Source organism: Sapajus apella, unplaced genomic scaffold (assembly GCF_009761245.1).
Source record: "Sapajus apella isolate SASKATOON/1434 unplaced genomic scaffold, GSC_monkey_1.0 scaffold20, whole genome shotgun sequence".
Taxonomy (NCBI): domain Eukaryota; kingdom Metazoa; phylum Chordata; class Mammalia; order Primates; family Cebidae; genus Sapajus; species Sapajus apella.
Window position 1 is genome coordinate 23,889,626 of NW_022436960.1, and position 13,111 is coordinate 23,902,736.

The 13,111-nt window shown below is 36.7% G+C and overlaps 1 protein-coding gene across 39 annotated transcripts in view; it reads right to left on the reverse strand.

Moving 5' to 3' along the window:
- The window catches only part of NRXN3 (neurexin 3), a 1,699,208-nt gene that overhangs the window by 862,776 nt on the left and 823,321 nt on the right, over nucleotides 1-13,111 (reverse strand). For all 39 annotated transcript variants that reach the window (XM_032287218.1, XM_032287216.1, XM_032287189.1 and 36 more), the window contains one exon: nucleotides 5,273-5,392. In XM_032287218.1, the coding sequence (XP_032143109.1) occupies nucleotides 5,273-5,392 (120 nt within the window). The remainder of the gene's footprint in view (nucleotides 1-5,272; nucleotides 5,393-13,111) is intronic.

The following is a 13,111-nucleotide window of genomic DNA, read 5'->3' on the forward strand; positions in this document are numbered from 1 at the left end:
TACCCTAAAATGCAGACATTTTTAGAGCCTTACGAGTCATGCCTAGATATAATTAACTATGTTACACATGATGAATTAAGTAACTTATTTTGGAAAATGTAAGACCTAGCTATTTCCCTGTTGAATAAATTTCAGTCTTTGGATACGCAATAATAAACTGAGGTGTTTTCACGTTCTTTAATTGAGGATCAATCTGTTGCCCTGAGAAACAGCTCCTGGAAAATAAGATATCCATAACCTTTCTTTTCCCCTACAAAATGCTTTTTGCAATTAAATTTCATCTCTAACCTATTTGCATGTCCTATGATAGCATTTAAATGGATACAATTTATTTGAGCTATATGCAACATTCTATAGAACATTCTCTTTGCAGGAATTAATTAGGTAAAGGCGAGGTTTCCTTGATGGCATTCCACTTTTAATGCCGTGACCCATTTCTGTTATTTAGGTCAAAGGCAGGCCACTTGTAGCAGGCATGTTACCAAAGCAATTGCTAATGACCTCAGTGCTCTTCCATATAAGACCCACTCTCTGATTTCCTCTATATTCCTTCTCATTATCATTCTTCTTCCTCCATGAACTTATCTCTTCTTTCTTTGTAATTTCCCCCACTGCTTTTGCTGATGATAAGCATGAACCTATTCAAGTGTGCTGGTGACAATGAAGATTAACACTTGACTCCTGATACAGGCTACACCCCCAAAAATTTATCAACAAAGGTAAGCACACAGAATATCATATAGGTAACTTCATTTTGAAGATGTTTATTAAAGAAATAGCCAATCATTTCCAGTTCTGCGAAGAAGGTCATTGGTAGCCTGATGGGGATAGCATTGAATCTGTAAATTACTTTGGGCAGTATGGAAACTGGAAAAAACCACCTTAAACTTCATATGGAACCAAAAGAGAGCCCGCATAGCCAAGTCAATTCTAAGCAAAAAGAACAAAGCGGGGGGCATCACACTACCAGACTTCAAACTATACTACAAGGCTACAGTAATCAAAACAGCATGGTACTGGTACCAAAACAGAGATATAGACCAATGGAACAGAACAGAGGTCTCGGAGGCAACACAACATATCTACAACCATCTGATCTTTGACAAACCAGTCAAAAACAAGCAATGGGGAAAGGATTCCCTGTTCAATAAATGGTGTTGGGAAAGCTGGCTAGCCATGTGCAGAAAGCAGAAACTGGACCCCTCCCTGACACCTTACACTAAAATTAACTCCAGATGGATTAAAGACTTAAACATAAGACCTAACACCATAAAAACCCTAGAAGAAAATCTAGGTAAAACCATTCAGGACGTAGGTGTAGGCAAGGACTTCATGACCAAAACACCAAAAGCATTGACAACAAAAGCCAAAATAGACAAATGGGACCTAATCAAACTCCACAGCTTCTGCACAGCAAAAGAAACAATCATTAGAGTGAATCGGCAACCAACAGATTGGGAAAAAATTTTTGCAGTTTACCCATCTGACAAAGGGCTGATATCCAAAATTTACAAAGAACTAAAACAGATTTACAAGAAAAAAACTAACAAGCCCATTCAAAAGTGGGCAAAGGATATGAACAGACACTTTACAAAAGAAGACATACGTGAGGCCAACAAACATATGAAAAAATGCTCATCATCACTGGTCATCAGAGAAATGCAAATCAAAACTACATTGAGATACCATCTCACGCCAGTTAGAATGGCGATCATTAAAAAATCTGGAGACAACAGATGCTGGAGAGGATGTGGAGAAATAGGAACACTTTTACACTGTTGGTGGGAGTGTAAATTAGTTCAACCATTGTGGAAGACAGTGTGGAGATTCCTCAAGGACATAGAAATTGAAATTCCATTTGACCCAGCAATCCCATTGCTGGGTATATATCCAAAGGATTACAAATTGTTCTACTATAAGGACACGTGCACACGAATGTTCATTGCAGCACTGTTTACAATAGCAAAGACCTGGAACCAACCCAAATGCCCATCGACGATAGACTGGATAGGGAAAATGTGGCACATATACACCATGGAATATTATGCAGCCATCAAAAACGATGAGTTAGGGTCCTTTGTAGGGACATGGATGAACCTGGAAACCATCATTCTCAGCAAACTTACAGGAGAGCAGAAGATCAAACACCGCATGTTCTCACTCATAGGCGGGTGTTGAACAATAAGAACACATGGACACAGGGAGGGAAGCACTACACACTGGGGTCAGTTGGGGGAAATAGGGGAGGGAGGGTGGGGGGTGGGAAGCTGGGGAGAGATAGCAAGGGGAGAAATGCCAGATGTAGGTGATGGGGAGGAAGGCAGCAAATCACACTGCCATGTGTGTTCCTATGCAACAATTTTGCATGTTCTTCACATGTACCCCAAAACCTAAAATGCAATAAAATAAATAAAGGGAAAAAAAAAAAAAAAAAAAAAGAAATAGCCAATCATAACTCTAAAGGTCAAGGCTGATATAGAAAATAATACCCTATGTTTTTTGAGACTGTTTTTTCTAGGTAGAACATACTGGCTTTGATTCTAGTTCCAAAGGAGAAGGTCTTCCAAATACCTTGAATACCATTTACTGGAAACAGAAACACCAACGTAATAATTTTAAGCAACCTACCATTCTGCTATATTTGGTTGGGTTTCAATAAAAGTTTATCATCAAACTTTACAGTCACATCCTATATGTCTTAACTTTCTCTATTTATCACATTCCATAATTAAGATGTATACTTCATCATTTCTATATGTCTATCCAATCACGGAAGGCTTTGTTCAATCTCCAGGTGGGGGACTAGGCAAGTAGCTTCTGTTAGAAACTCAGGTTCCCAAGTTCACTGCAACAAAGAGGTAAAACTGCATTGTTACAGAATAAAATTCGAAATGTATGGCCGGGCACAGTGGCTTACACCTGTAATCCCAGCACTTTGGGAGGCTGAGGCTGGTGGATCATGAGGTTAGGAGATCAAGACCATCCTGGCCAACATGGTGAAACCCCATCTCTACTTAAAAATAAAAATAAAAAAATTAATTGGACGTAGTGGTGCACGCCTGTAACTCCAGCTACTCAGGAGGCTGAAGCAGGAGACTCACTTGAACCAGGGAGTCAGAGGTTGCTGTGAGCCGAGATTGCGCCACGGCACTCCAGCCTGGTGACAGAGACTCCATCTCAACAACAACAAAAAAATGTATTGCCTTCAACCCAGATTTATTAGAAATATTTTTGAACTACGAGAAGCTCTCGCCACAAAGGAAAGCTGTAATTTTCCCAATTTAAGTCCCAGTGCTTCATTATATCCCAACAAATTGCCCAAGTCATACAGTGTGATACTCCCCATCTCAGACTGAGACACAATCTGCTCTTGATAAAACCACAGAAAGCTAGAAATAATCCATCCTGATTTTTGCCAGAAGATAATGCGTGGCACTGGGTGACAGACAGGAACTTGTCAAAGACAGAAAAAGACATACATACCTTCCGAAGATCGTGCATATTCACCACAGTTGGGAAAACTTACCTTTATACCTTTTCTGTGTAGAGAGTCTCATCCTGACCATTTTCTACCCAGAGTGGGATGTATGTGTGACAATAAATAAACTTGTGAGGATAAAGAAGCATTATGCCACCATTTAGAGAAAAAAGCCTTTTTAGCGAGTGCTATACAGACAAATTGGAGGAAAAAGAAATAGCATGTAGCATAATTTCTCACGTTCTCTGGCTAGGTTTATAACTACCTGTTTCGGAGTAAAACAGTATTTCCAAATCATAAATATGGAAACATGACTTTCAGTAATACCAAAAGACTTGGTAAGAGCAATCTTAGGCCCAAACATTCTGCAGACATCGTATTCACATGACAGAGACAGAGGCATATGCTTATGTAATTAGATGAATGGGTATTACATAACTTTCTCTCTATATTGCCAACTTCCCCACTTGTTTCTCCTCAGTGTACTTAAGAGAATGAAAGAGCATATGGAGCCAAAATGACTGAGAAAAATGGGAAAAAGAACAACAGACAACTGTACACATATAAAAAGTTGAGAAATAAGGAAGCAAGAAAAACCACATAGACCTGGGGGGGGGGGGGGGGCGGAGCATTGTAACTGGCATCTGCTTCCACGTGGTTGCATCATAACGTGATTTTACTATTTTCTCAGATAATGTCATGCATCATTTTTCCAAAACCAAGATGTCAAAAGAGTCTAGATTATAAAACAAAGGCTGCATTTAGAAAGGTTAGCAGGACACATTAAGTCAGGGATTTTCAAACAAATCTCTTTGAACCAGGTATTCAGAAATTTCAAGTGCGTGCTTATCTTTGCTTTGGCCGCATCAAGAAAATAACATGAGAACAAAGTGGAGACACAGGTTATAGATGACCACAGCATTGAAATGTCTCCACCATCAGTGCTAGAATCATCTTCATGAAGTCAGTCCTATATTAGAACTAAACCCATGAGCCAGAAGCATCATGAGTGGACACAATTAACAATCACAAGACTCTCGAAAACCGAAAATACAATATATACATATAAGATATACTCACGAAATAGGAAATACACACATACATACATACACACACACACACACACACACACACACACACACACACACACACACATATATATATATGCACACAATACATACAGAATAGCTATGTGTATATAAACCAACCAGAGATCAACACATTTAGTAAGAGAGAATTTCTGCCCTATACCTGAAATACGCCCAAGAATGTTTAAGCTTTGCTAATTGTAAAAAAAATAAACTCTTGAATGTCTTTGTCATTTGCAAGGCCTAACAAATTCGGAGAACTCAAACTTTTTGAGAAAATAGCTATCCCCTTTAAATATCCTCAAAATTCTAGGCAATGTAACACAAGAGAGTCTCAAAATTAACCAATTTGAAGTCAAATTCAATAAGATAAGGTGATTTAATTCATGAAGAACTGAACCCGTTACCACAAAAATATTTGCCTGAATTGGTTTTGCTGCTGTTGTTATTGTTTCTCAGTCACTATTCTAATCTAAATAAAAAACATGGGAAGTAAGCAGGTGGGAGAATATTTAGTGTTGTTAAGCAAGACACATCTCTTCGCTCTTCTCGTAAGAGCACTAGTCATTTATTTTCCAAGTTCCTGGAGGAGAGAATTACTTATGCATCTTTCAGAAGAGCCATCCTTTTATATATTGTCCCTTAAGAGTCTCCAAATCTCCAAACATCTTGACACAGTTCTCGTATGAAAGGTTGTTGTACTTACGATCATTGCACTGGTTTCCAGAATAAGAGGTCATAGAACAATCGCAGGTGAAGCCCTCCCATTGTTGCATGCAGACCCCCTGGTTGGCACATGAATCTTCCTGGCAGGTGGTACTGGGTCCTAGCAATGCAGAAGAAGAGGGGGAAAAAAGAAAAAGGAGAGAGAAAAGAAATATTAAAAATTAGTCAAAGAAATCACCTGAATTTACCATTCTCATGCCCCTAAACATTCAAAGACACATCACCAAAATTGTCAACTCAATCTCATGCAACAAAAAGTCAGTATATACAAAAGATGACAGAAATACACACTTAGCCACAAACTATCAACAGTTACACACAGAAGGGAGAGGGCTGAACACGCTGTTCTCCTTTGGGCTGACTTTGCAAAATAGCTTCATCTTTACCATTCAACTAGGAAGATATCTCATTTGGGTTATAGTCTTTTTTAATGCAGAATGCTAATGCAAAACAAAAATCATTCCCATGATGCTTATAAATTAAGGTACAATGTTTTTTTAATCCTGAAACCAAAAGTCCCTATGTCTACTTTGTGACATAAAAGATGTTTAATGACATTGATAATGACGAAGAGAGGAAGAGAAGGAGAAGAAGGAGGATTTAACAGCCAGCATGGATTGATGTTTTGTGGGAGACAGTACTGGGTACTAAGCAATGTGTTTACAGTACCTCACTGAGCTCTCCAGGTACTCTAAGCGGTAAGTAATTACGATTACCTCCACTTTACAGATTTTAAGAAACTGAGCTCAAAAAGGCACAATAAGTTACTCAAGGTCACACATTTGGTAATTGAAGGATGTTGATGTACAACTTAGGTAAACCAACTCTAAGACCCATGCTCTTGAGTATCCCAGTGGTTCTCAATGTGTGGTTCTCAGACCACCACCACCTGCAAATGTGTCAGAAATGCAAGTGCTTGGAGCTCACCCCAGACCCACTGAATTAGAAACTTTTGGGGAGAGGCAAAAACCGGCTTTACAGGACGTTCTAATGCAGTCTGAAGTTTGAGAGCCATTACACTGCAGCACACTGCTGCTCTGGGTAGCCTAAAAATGGATTCTCTTAAATGAAGTGTGCACGCACGGGAGCATACAAAAGAGAGTCATTTGTGCTACAGAAAGAAAATATTAGAAGTTGTGTTTCTTTTAATTAATTTGAAATTATTTCTATGTCTGTGTGTCTCTCATATGCTAATAATATATAAGAATAATAGTCATGTCTATAACATAAATAAGTCTACCTATTTTGAAGGTATTCTCAAAATCTTTTACTGATATGAGGGGGAATTAAAAAATTTTTTGATGATCTCTCTTTAACAGACTGCCATTAAGCTCTCCCTTTAGGTCAGCCTGGCACTTCTTTTCAACAATTGTCTTCGTTTTACTGATATTTTCTGCCTTAACTTTGGGATTAAAGATAAATCCATACCTTCGGGATTATCTGAACTAACAGGAAATATCTTAATATTCAGGATAACTCCATGAATTTCCCAGAGAATCTCAGCAAAGGGATGAGCCCTTTGACTCACCAAATGTATTAGTCAGGAACTAATGCATAAAAGCACTTGACAGAGTGAAACGTAGAACCATTGCAATAACAGCATATTTCGCAGTTTCTAACCTAAGCCTCACAAAAGCAAGAATACTGAAATGAAAGAACACAGGGTCCTAAAGATGCATGTTCAAAAGAGATGCACGACTACAAAGCCTTCGTCTTCTGGGTGGCAAGACATTTTGTATTTATTCATGAAGGCTGTAAGCAGGACAGGCCATCACTCATAAGACAATGCTATTAGGACATGACATATGGAAGTTCAAAACAATTACTAACACTGGGTTACAGTACTGCTGCTGGGTTTTTGCAGCTCCTATTGGCCATGTGGTTCCCCCATGTAGAGATAAAAGGAGGTACGTGGTCATGTTCTCAGTGGGTCTTAAACTTGAGCATTGTGTTAGACAAGTTTTATTAACAATGGTAAATCAGGACAGCTTCTTTCAAAGGATAAAAGCTTCTAAGAAGTCCACAGGGGTTCCCTGGCCAACAGCTCTCACCAGACAATTGGCTAGTAATTCAATTGTACTCAAGAATCAGAAACACATGGAAGGTTTTACTGTAAAAGGCAGCAAAACAGCAAAAACTCTGGGAAAACACAATAATTCTTTGAATACTGATGAATCTAAAGACGAAGTCTTTTCCATGTCTTTCGCCTTCCCTCTAGCTGCCAAATTTTAACCATTTTCTAAGGACCAGCCTCAACGCCTTCTTCAAATGAAACATTAGTCAATAACTTCAAACAATAATTCTCTGGCTTCCTTGTGTCTAGAGCAATTATTATCTGCATCCTTAATTTTTGCATATAATATTCAATTTAGCATTTTATTATACATTGCACTGTCTTCTGCTTATATAATCCTCTAATTGCTTTACGTTTTTACTATTTTATCATCAAAAATTTGAAAGCTGCTTGCTGTTAGAAATCAAGTCATATTCTCTGGTTAGGTCCTTGTGGCACTAAGTCTATTGTGCAGATGCAGAAACAGTGTTTCCGTAATGTTGGGGTGATTTGAATTGTGACCGCCTTTGATTTGCTACGTCTCATACTTCCAGAACCTGAATGGAGGAACACGTCTGCACTCTGCAAAGTGAGCAGTATTTTCCGTTTGTCAAAAGTTCATCAGGGATCAAGTACAGGGGGAGAGGGTTATAGGTTATTTATCAATTTCACTGAATTTCCTTCACTTGCATTAAGGGGCAAATGCCATGTAGAATGCAATAGTACTGGAAGACTGGCTACATTGTAACATCCAAGAACAATAATATTGTCAGTAAGGACTTAATAGAACTTTCAACTTCTCATCAACCTGGAACTAACCTTGAACCTCCTTTCAAGACTGAGCTCCTAAGAGCCCCTGCCCCCTCCCCCAGCCTCATTTCTTATCACATGTCCCTAGCTCACAGTGCTACAGCCCTCTTCCCCTGCTTTTAGTTCCACTCTAACACAATGATTCTCAGTGTTGCTCCCCAACTAGCAGCATCTGCATCTCCTGGAAACTTCTGAGAAAAGTGCATTTTAAGACCCCAACCAGACCTACTGGGGGGGGACAGAATTGAGGAATTTGAGTTGTAACAAGCCCTCCAGGTGGGTCAAATACCTACTCATATTCCTGAACCACTGCCCTAACACTTCAAGCACATCTTCAAGTTTCCTTGTTCTTTTGGCTGGACCCATGGCCTTAATGTGTTTTCTCCAGATTCGTTTTTATTCTCTGAGTTTCAGGTCCAAATGAGCTTTCTTCAAGCTATCCTGCTTAAGGAAGTCCCCATCAGCTTTATATTTGCTCTTCATCATGTCTCCCTATTTAACTCATAACTATTATGAGACTTGTAATTAAATTAAGTTCTTTTTAAATTGAACGATAATTGTTTATATTTATCGGATACAATGTTATGTTTTAATATATGTTTACAACAAAGAATGGTTAAATCAGGCTAATTAACAAATCAATCATCTCACATACTTAGCACATTTTGTGGTGAAAACATTTAACATCTATTCTTCTAACAATGTTGAAATTTAAAATACATTTTTTTTGAGACAGTCTCACTCTGTCACCCAGTAAAGTACATGATTGTTTGTTGTAGTCACCATTCTATGCAATAGATTACCAAAGCCTATTCCTCTTGTCTAATGGAAACTTTTAATCCACTGATCAACATCTCTTATTTTTCCATCCATCCCCTCCTCCAGCCCCTGATCACCACTATTCTATTCTCTACTTCTATGAGTTCAAATTTCTTAGATTTCACATATGAGTGAGATTATGTGGTATTTGTCTTTCTGTGCCTGGTTTATTTCATTTAGCATAATGTCCTCCAGGTTCATCCATGTTGTTGCAAATAAGGCTGAATATTTTGGGGCTAATATCTAACATACATAAGAAACTCAAACAACTCAACAGAAAGAAAAAAAAACACCCCAATCAAAAAATGAGCAAAGGTATTGCACCATGCACATATACCATGCTTTCTTTATCCACTCATCTGGTAATGAACACCCAGGTTCCTTAATTCTGAGCTATTGTGAATAATGCTACAATGAGCATGGGAGTGCTGATGCCTCTTTTGTGTGCTGCTTTCAATTCTTTTGGATTGAAATTCAGAAGCGGGATTGCTGGATCATATAGTAATTAATTCTATTTTTAGTCTTCTGAGGAACTTCTATTCTGTTTTCCATAACAGTTATATTAATTTACATTCCCACCACCAACACACAAGTGTTCCTTTTTCTCCATGCCTTTGCCAATACTTTTTTTTTTGTCTTTTTGATAATAGCTATTCCAATAGGTGTGAGGTAATATCTCATTGTAGTTTTAATTTGCATTTTCCCAGTGATTAGTGATGTTGAGTATTTTTTCACATATCTGTTGGCCATTTGCACGGCTTCTTTAAGAAGTGTCTGGTTAGATTCTTTGCTCATTTTTTGATTAGGGTATTTGTTTTTCATTTTTTGATTAGGGTATTTGTTTTTTCCTACTATTGAATTGTTTCTTATATATTTTAGATAATAGCCCCTTATCAGATGTATACTTCACAAATATTTTCTCCCAAACTATGGGTTATTTCTTCACTCAATTGTTTTATGTGCAGAAGGTTTTTAGTTCTATACAATCTCATTTGTTTATGTTGCCTGTGCTTTTGAAGTCATAACCAAGAAATCTTTGCCCAGAAACAACGTCATAGAGTACTTCCTCTATGTTTTCTTCTAGTAGTTTTATAATTTCAGGTCTAACATTTAAATGTGTAATATATTTTGAGTTGACTTTTGTATATGGTATTAAAAAAGGGTCCACTTTTATTTTTCTGCATGTAAATATCCATTTTGTCCAAAACCATTTGTTGAAGAGATCATCCTTTCTCCATTATACACTTATGGCACCCTTGTTAAAAAAATCAATTAACAATGCTGCCTAGGTCTATTTTGGGGGTCTCTATGCTGTTCTGATGGTCAGTGTGTCTGGGTTTTGTCAATACTTTAAATTCTTCACTGTCTTACAAATGTTACTGGAGGACTGTAAGCCTCTTAAGGGCAGAAGCCTAGGTCTGTCTTAGTTGCCTTTGTATCTCTAATTCCTGATGCTGTATTTGGTATAGTGTGAGGGCTCTATTCAAAATATTCAAAATATTATTGAATAAAAGAATTAAATAACAAAAAAAGAAAGAAAGAAATTAAGCCATTCATTTAAAATGTAAAGCAAAATGTTTCTTATAACAATTTATCCCTATAATTTACAAATAAGAGCTCACGTAAGTAATCTCTTACTTGAAACTTTAAAACACAGTTTTTGTAATAAAATTTATATTATTTTCTTAGGGTGGGTGGGGTGGTGGGATTTAATTGGCCATGTGTCCTCTGATTTAACTATTAGTCACATTCAATCTCACCAGATGTTGACAAGAACTCCTTAGTATTCCCAAGCCCAGGTACTGTATGTAATAACTGTTGAATGAATGAGAGTCTGGGTTAGACTCTACAGCAATTTCTGGATGATCATTTTATAAGCTCTTATTCTTACTTCAACCTATTTAAGTATATCCTTTCCTAAACAGAGGCTATTTTATGTCAATGTATTTAATGTATGCATTTCACATAACAGTGTGTCAAAAAAAAATTAGAAACAACATGTCTTGGAGAAAAAAAACCCAAAAGCTTCAACATTGCTTCCCACTGAACATCTATTGATATAAAATAATCTTGTACAAATCAAAAACAGGATATAACAATGAATACAGCTTACATAACACTTATGAGCCAGATGCTATACTAAATCTTTTAAGATATTAATTTATCTTCATAAGCACATGATGAAGCAAATATAATTAAAAGGATTAAAGAATCAGAGAAACAAATTATTTTCTCATAGGAGATATCCATAATTTCAAATTTAAATAATTTTTAAACTGCCGATTGAATCAAAATGCAAAGATTTCAGAAAAGTAAACTGAGGCACAGAAAAGTTAGGTAATTTTCCCCAGATTCCATAGGTGGAAGTGAGAGGGTGAGGTTTCAAATCCAAGCTTGCTAATTATTCAGCCCACTCACCTAACCTCTTAGGGATGTGGGTAAGCCAGAGTGGGGAATGTGAATGTGTAGCATCATTGGTCTAATAAGAATAACTTAAGGTATTTCTGACCTACAACTGGGAAAAGATGAGATCTTGATGCAAAAATTTGTTAACATTTTTGTTTTTTACAAGGAAATTTTCAAATACCATTTCAATTCAATTAAAAATAAACAGGAAGATACACTTTTGTACAATTTTATGAACAGAAATCTGTATCAAATATATATGTTTATAAGCATAAGAGACAATCCTGGGGACTTAATAATCAGATTTTTTCCTAAAACACTCTTCCAAATCAACATATAATTCCAGACATTCTAAGATAGCACAAATGTTTATAATTACATATTTACGAAGTCTTTATCATTATCATTATTAATTATTAATATCTTAAAACATCCAAAGGCTTTAGGATGCTCCTGTATAAGAATAGTGTAAATTACTTTTGCTCTTGATATGTGATTAACTCTCACTAAAACAGTGACATATCCTTTTGATAAAAGATCATCACTTTCTTTGTATACTATAGAAAGTGACAAGACAACAGAAAAGTGTCTGGAAATACTAAATAAGATGTCAATGGCATTAGTACTTTGGTTTCTAATTTCTATCTCTGTTTTTAGTTCGCTTAAAAACATGGAATTTCATCTCATTCTCTTATTTCTCAGATAACTGTGACGGCTGCCACAAATTTCCTATCATTTTTCTTGAATGTTAAGAATTGTTCTTTTCATTAAGAATTGTCCTATACAATCATTTTATGCCTGCTACCGCTCAAATCCATCTTTGCAGCAAATATACACTGATTTAGTCAATTCCTCTTCATGTCCTAGAAAATAAAAAGGTGACAGAGTGTCCTTGATTATTTGCAGGTCGTTGAAGTATAATTTTTTCCTAAAGCTCACAACACTAGTATCAGAAGACACTTTTCCTCTGTTATTTGTCTCTCTTATTATTTTCCATAAAAAAATCATTTTGAAGAACTTATATTACCTCACCTACTACATTTTATAACATAAACTAAAATGGACAATATGATACAATCTTTAGCTTGGGAGAAAATGAGGCTGAGGACAATATTCAGTATAGTAAAGAGAGTGGGGAATTAAAATTTCCTTTACCTACTAAAGGTGTTTGGCTAATTCTAACTCTGTCCTAAAATGCCTTTAAAGAATCTTGAGATTTCCAAGGCATCTGAACACAATACGTTGATTGACTTTCTCAAAATAGCCAGCCCTTAGCATCCAGATCCAATGGATCCTGAATCCCCTAACTACCTGTTCACCATCTGGGCAGACGGGCACCTTTTTTCTAGGAAAAAAAAAAAGCCATTAAACTTCAGAAATAAAACCTGCTAAGAGAAGCTATAATTAAACGTGGAATAGGAATATTCTAATTAATCACCTAATACAATAAAGACTTATTTTCTTATTTCTCATCATTTATGTCATCTGCCTCACAACCAACAGGCCAATTTTAATATTTCTTTTATAGTTCTGCAGTTCCCTTCTTCCATGATTAGGACTTCAGGGAATCACCTAGTACAGGAAGATACACAGGCATAGCTGAACTTATGCCTGTGTATCAGGGACTGGGTATAGGGATGCCAGGGTACTGCAGATGAGATGAACAACACACTCACTGGAGAAGTTAAAAAATTTTAAAGAAGAAACAAAACACTACACACAAGAACAAGA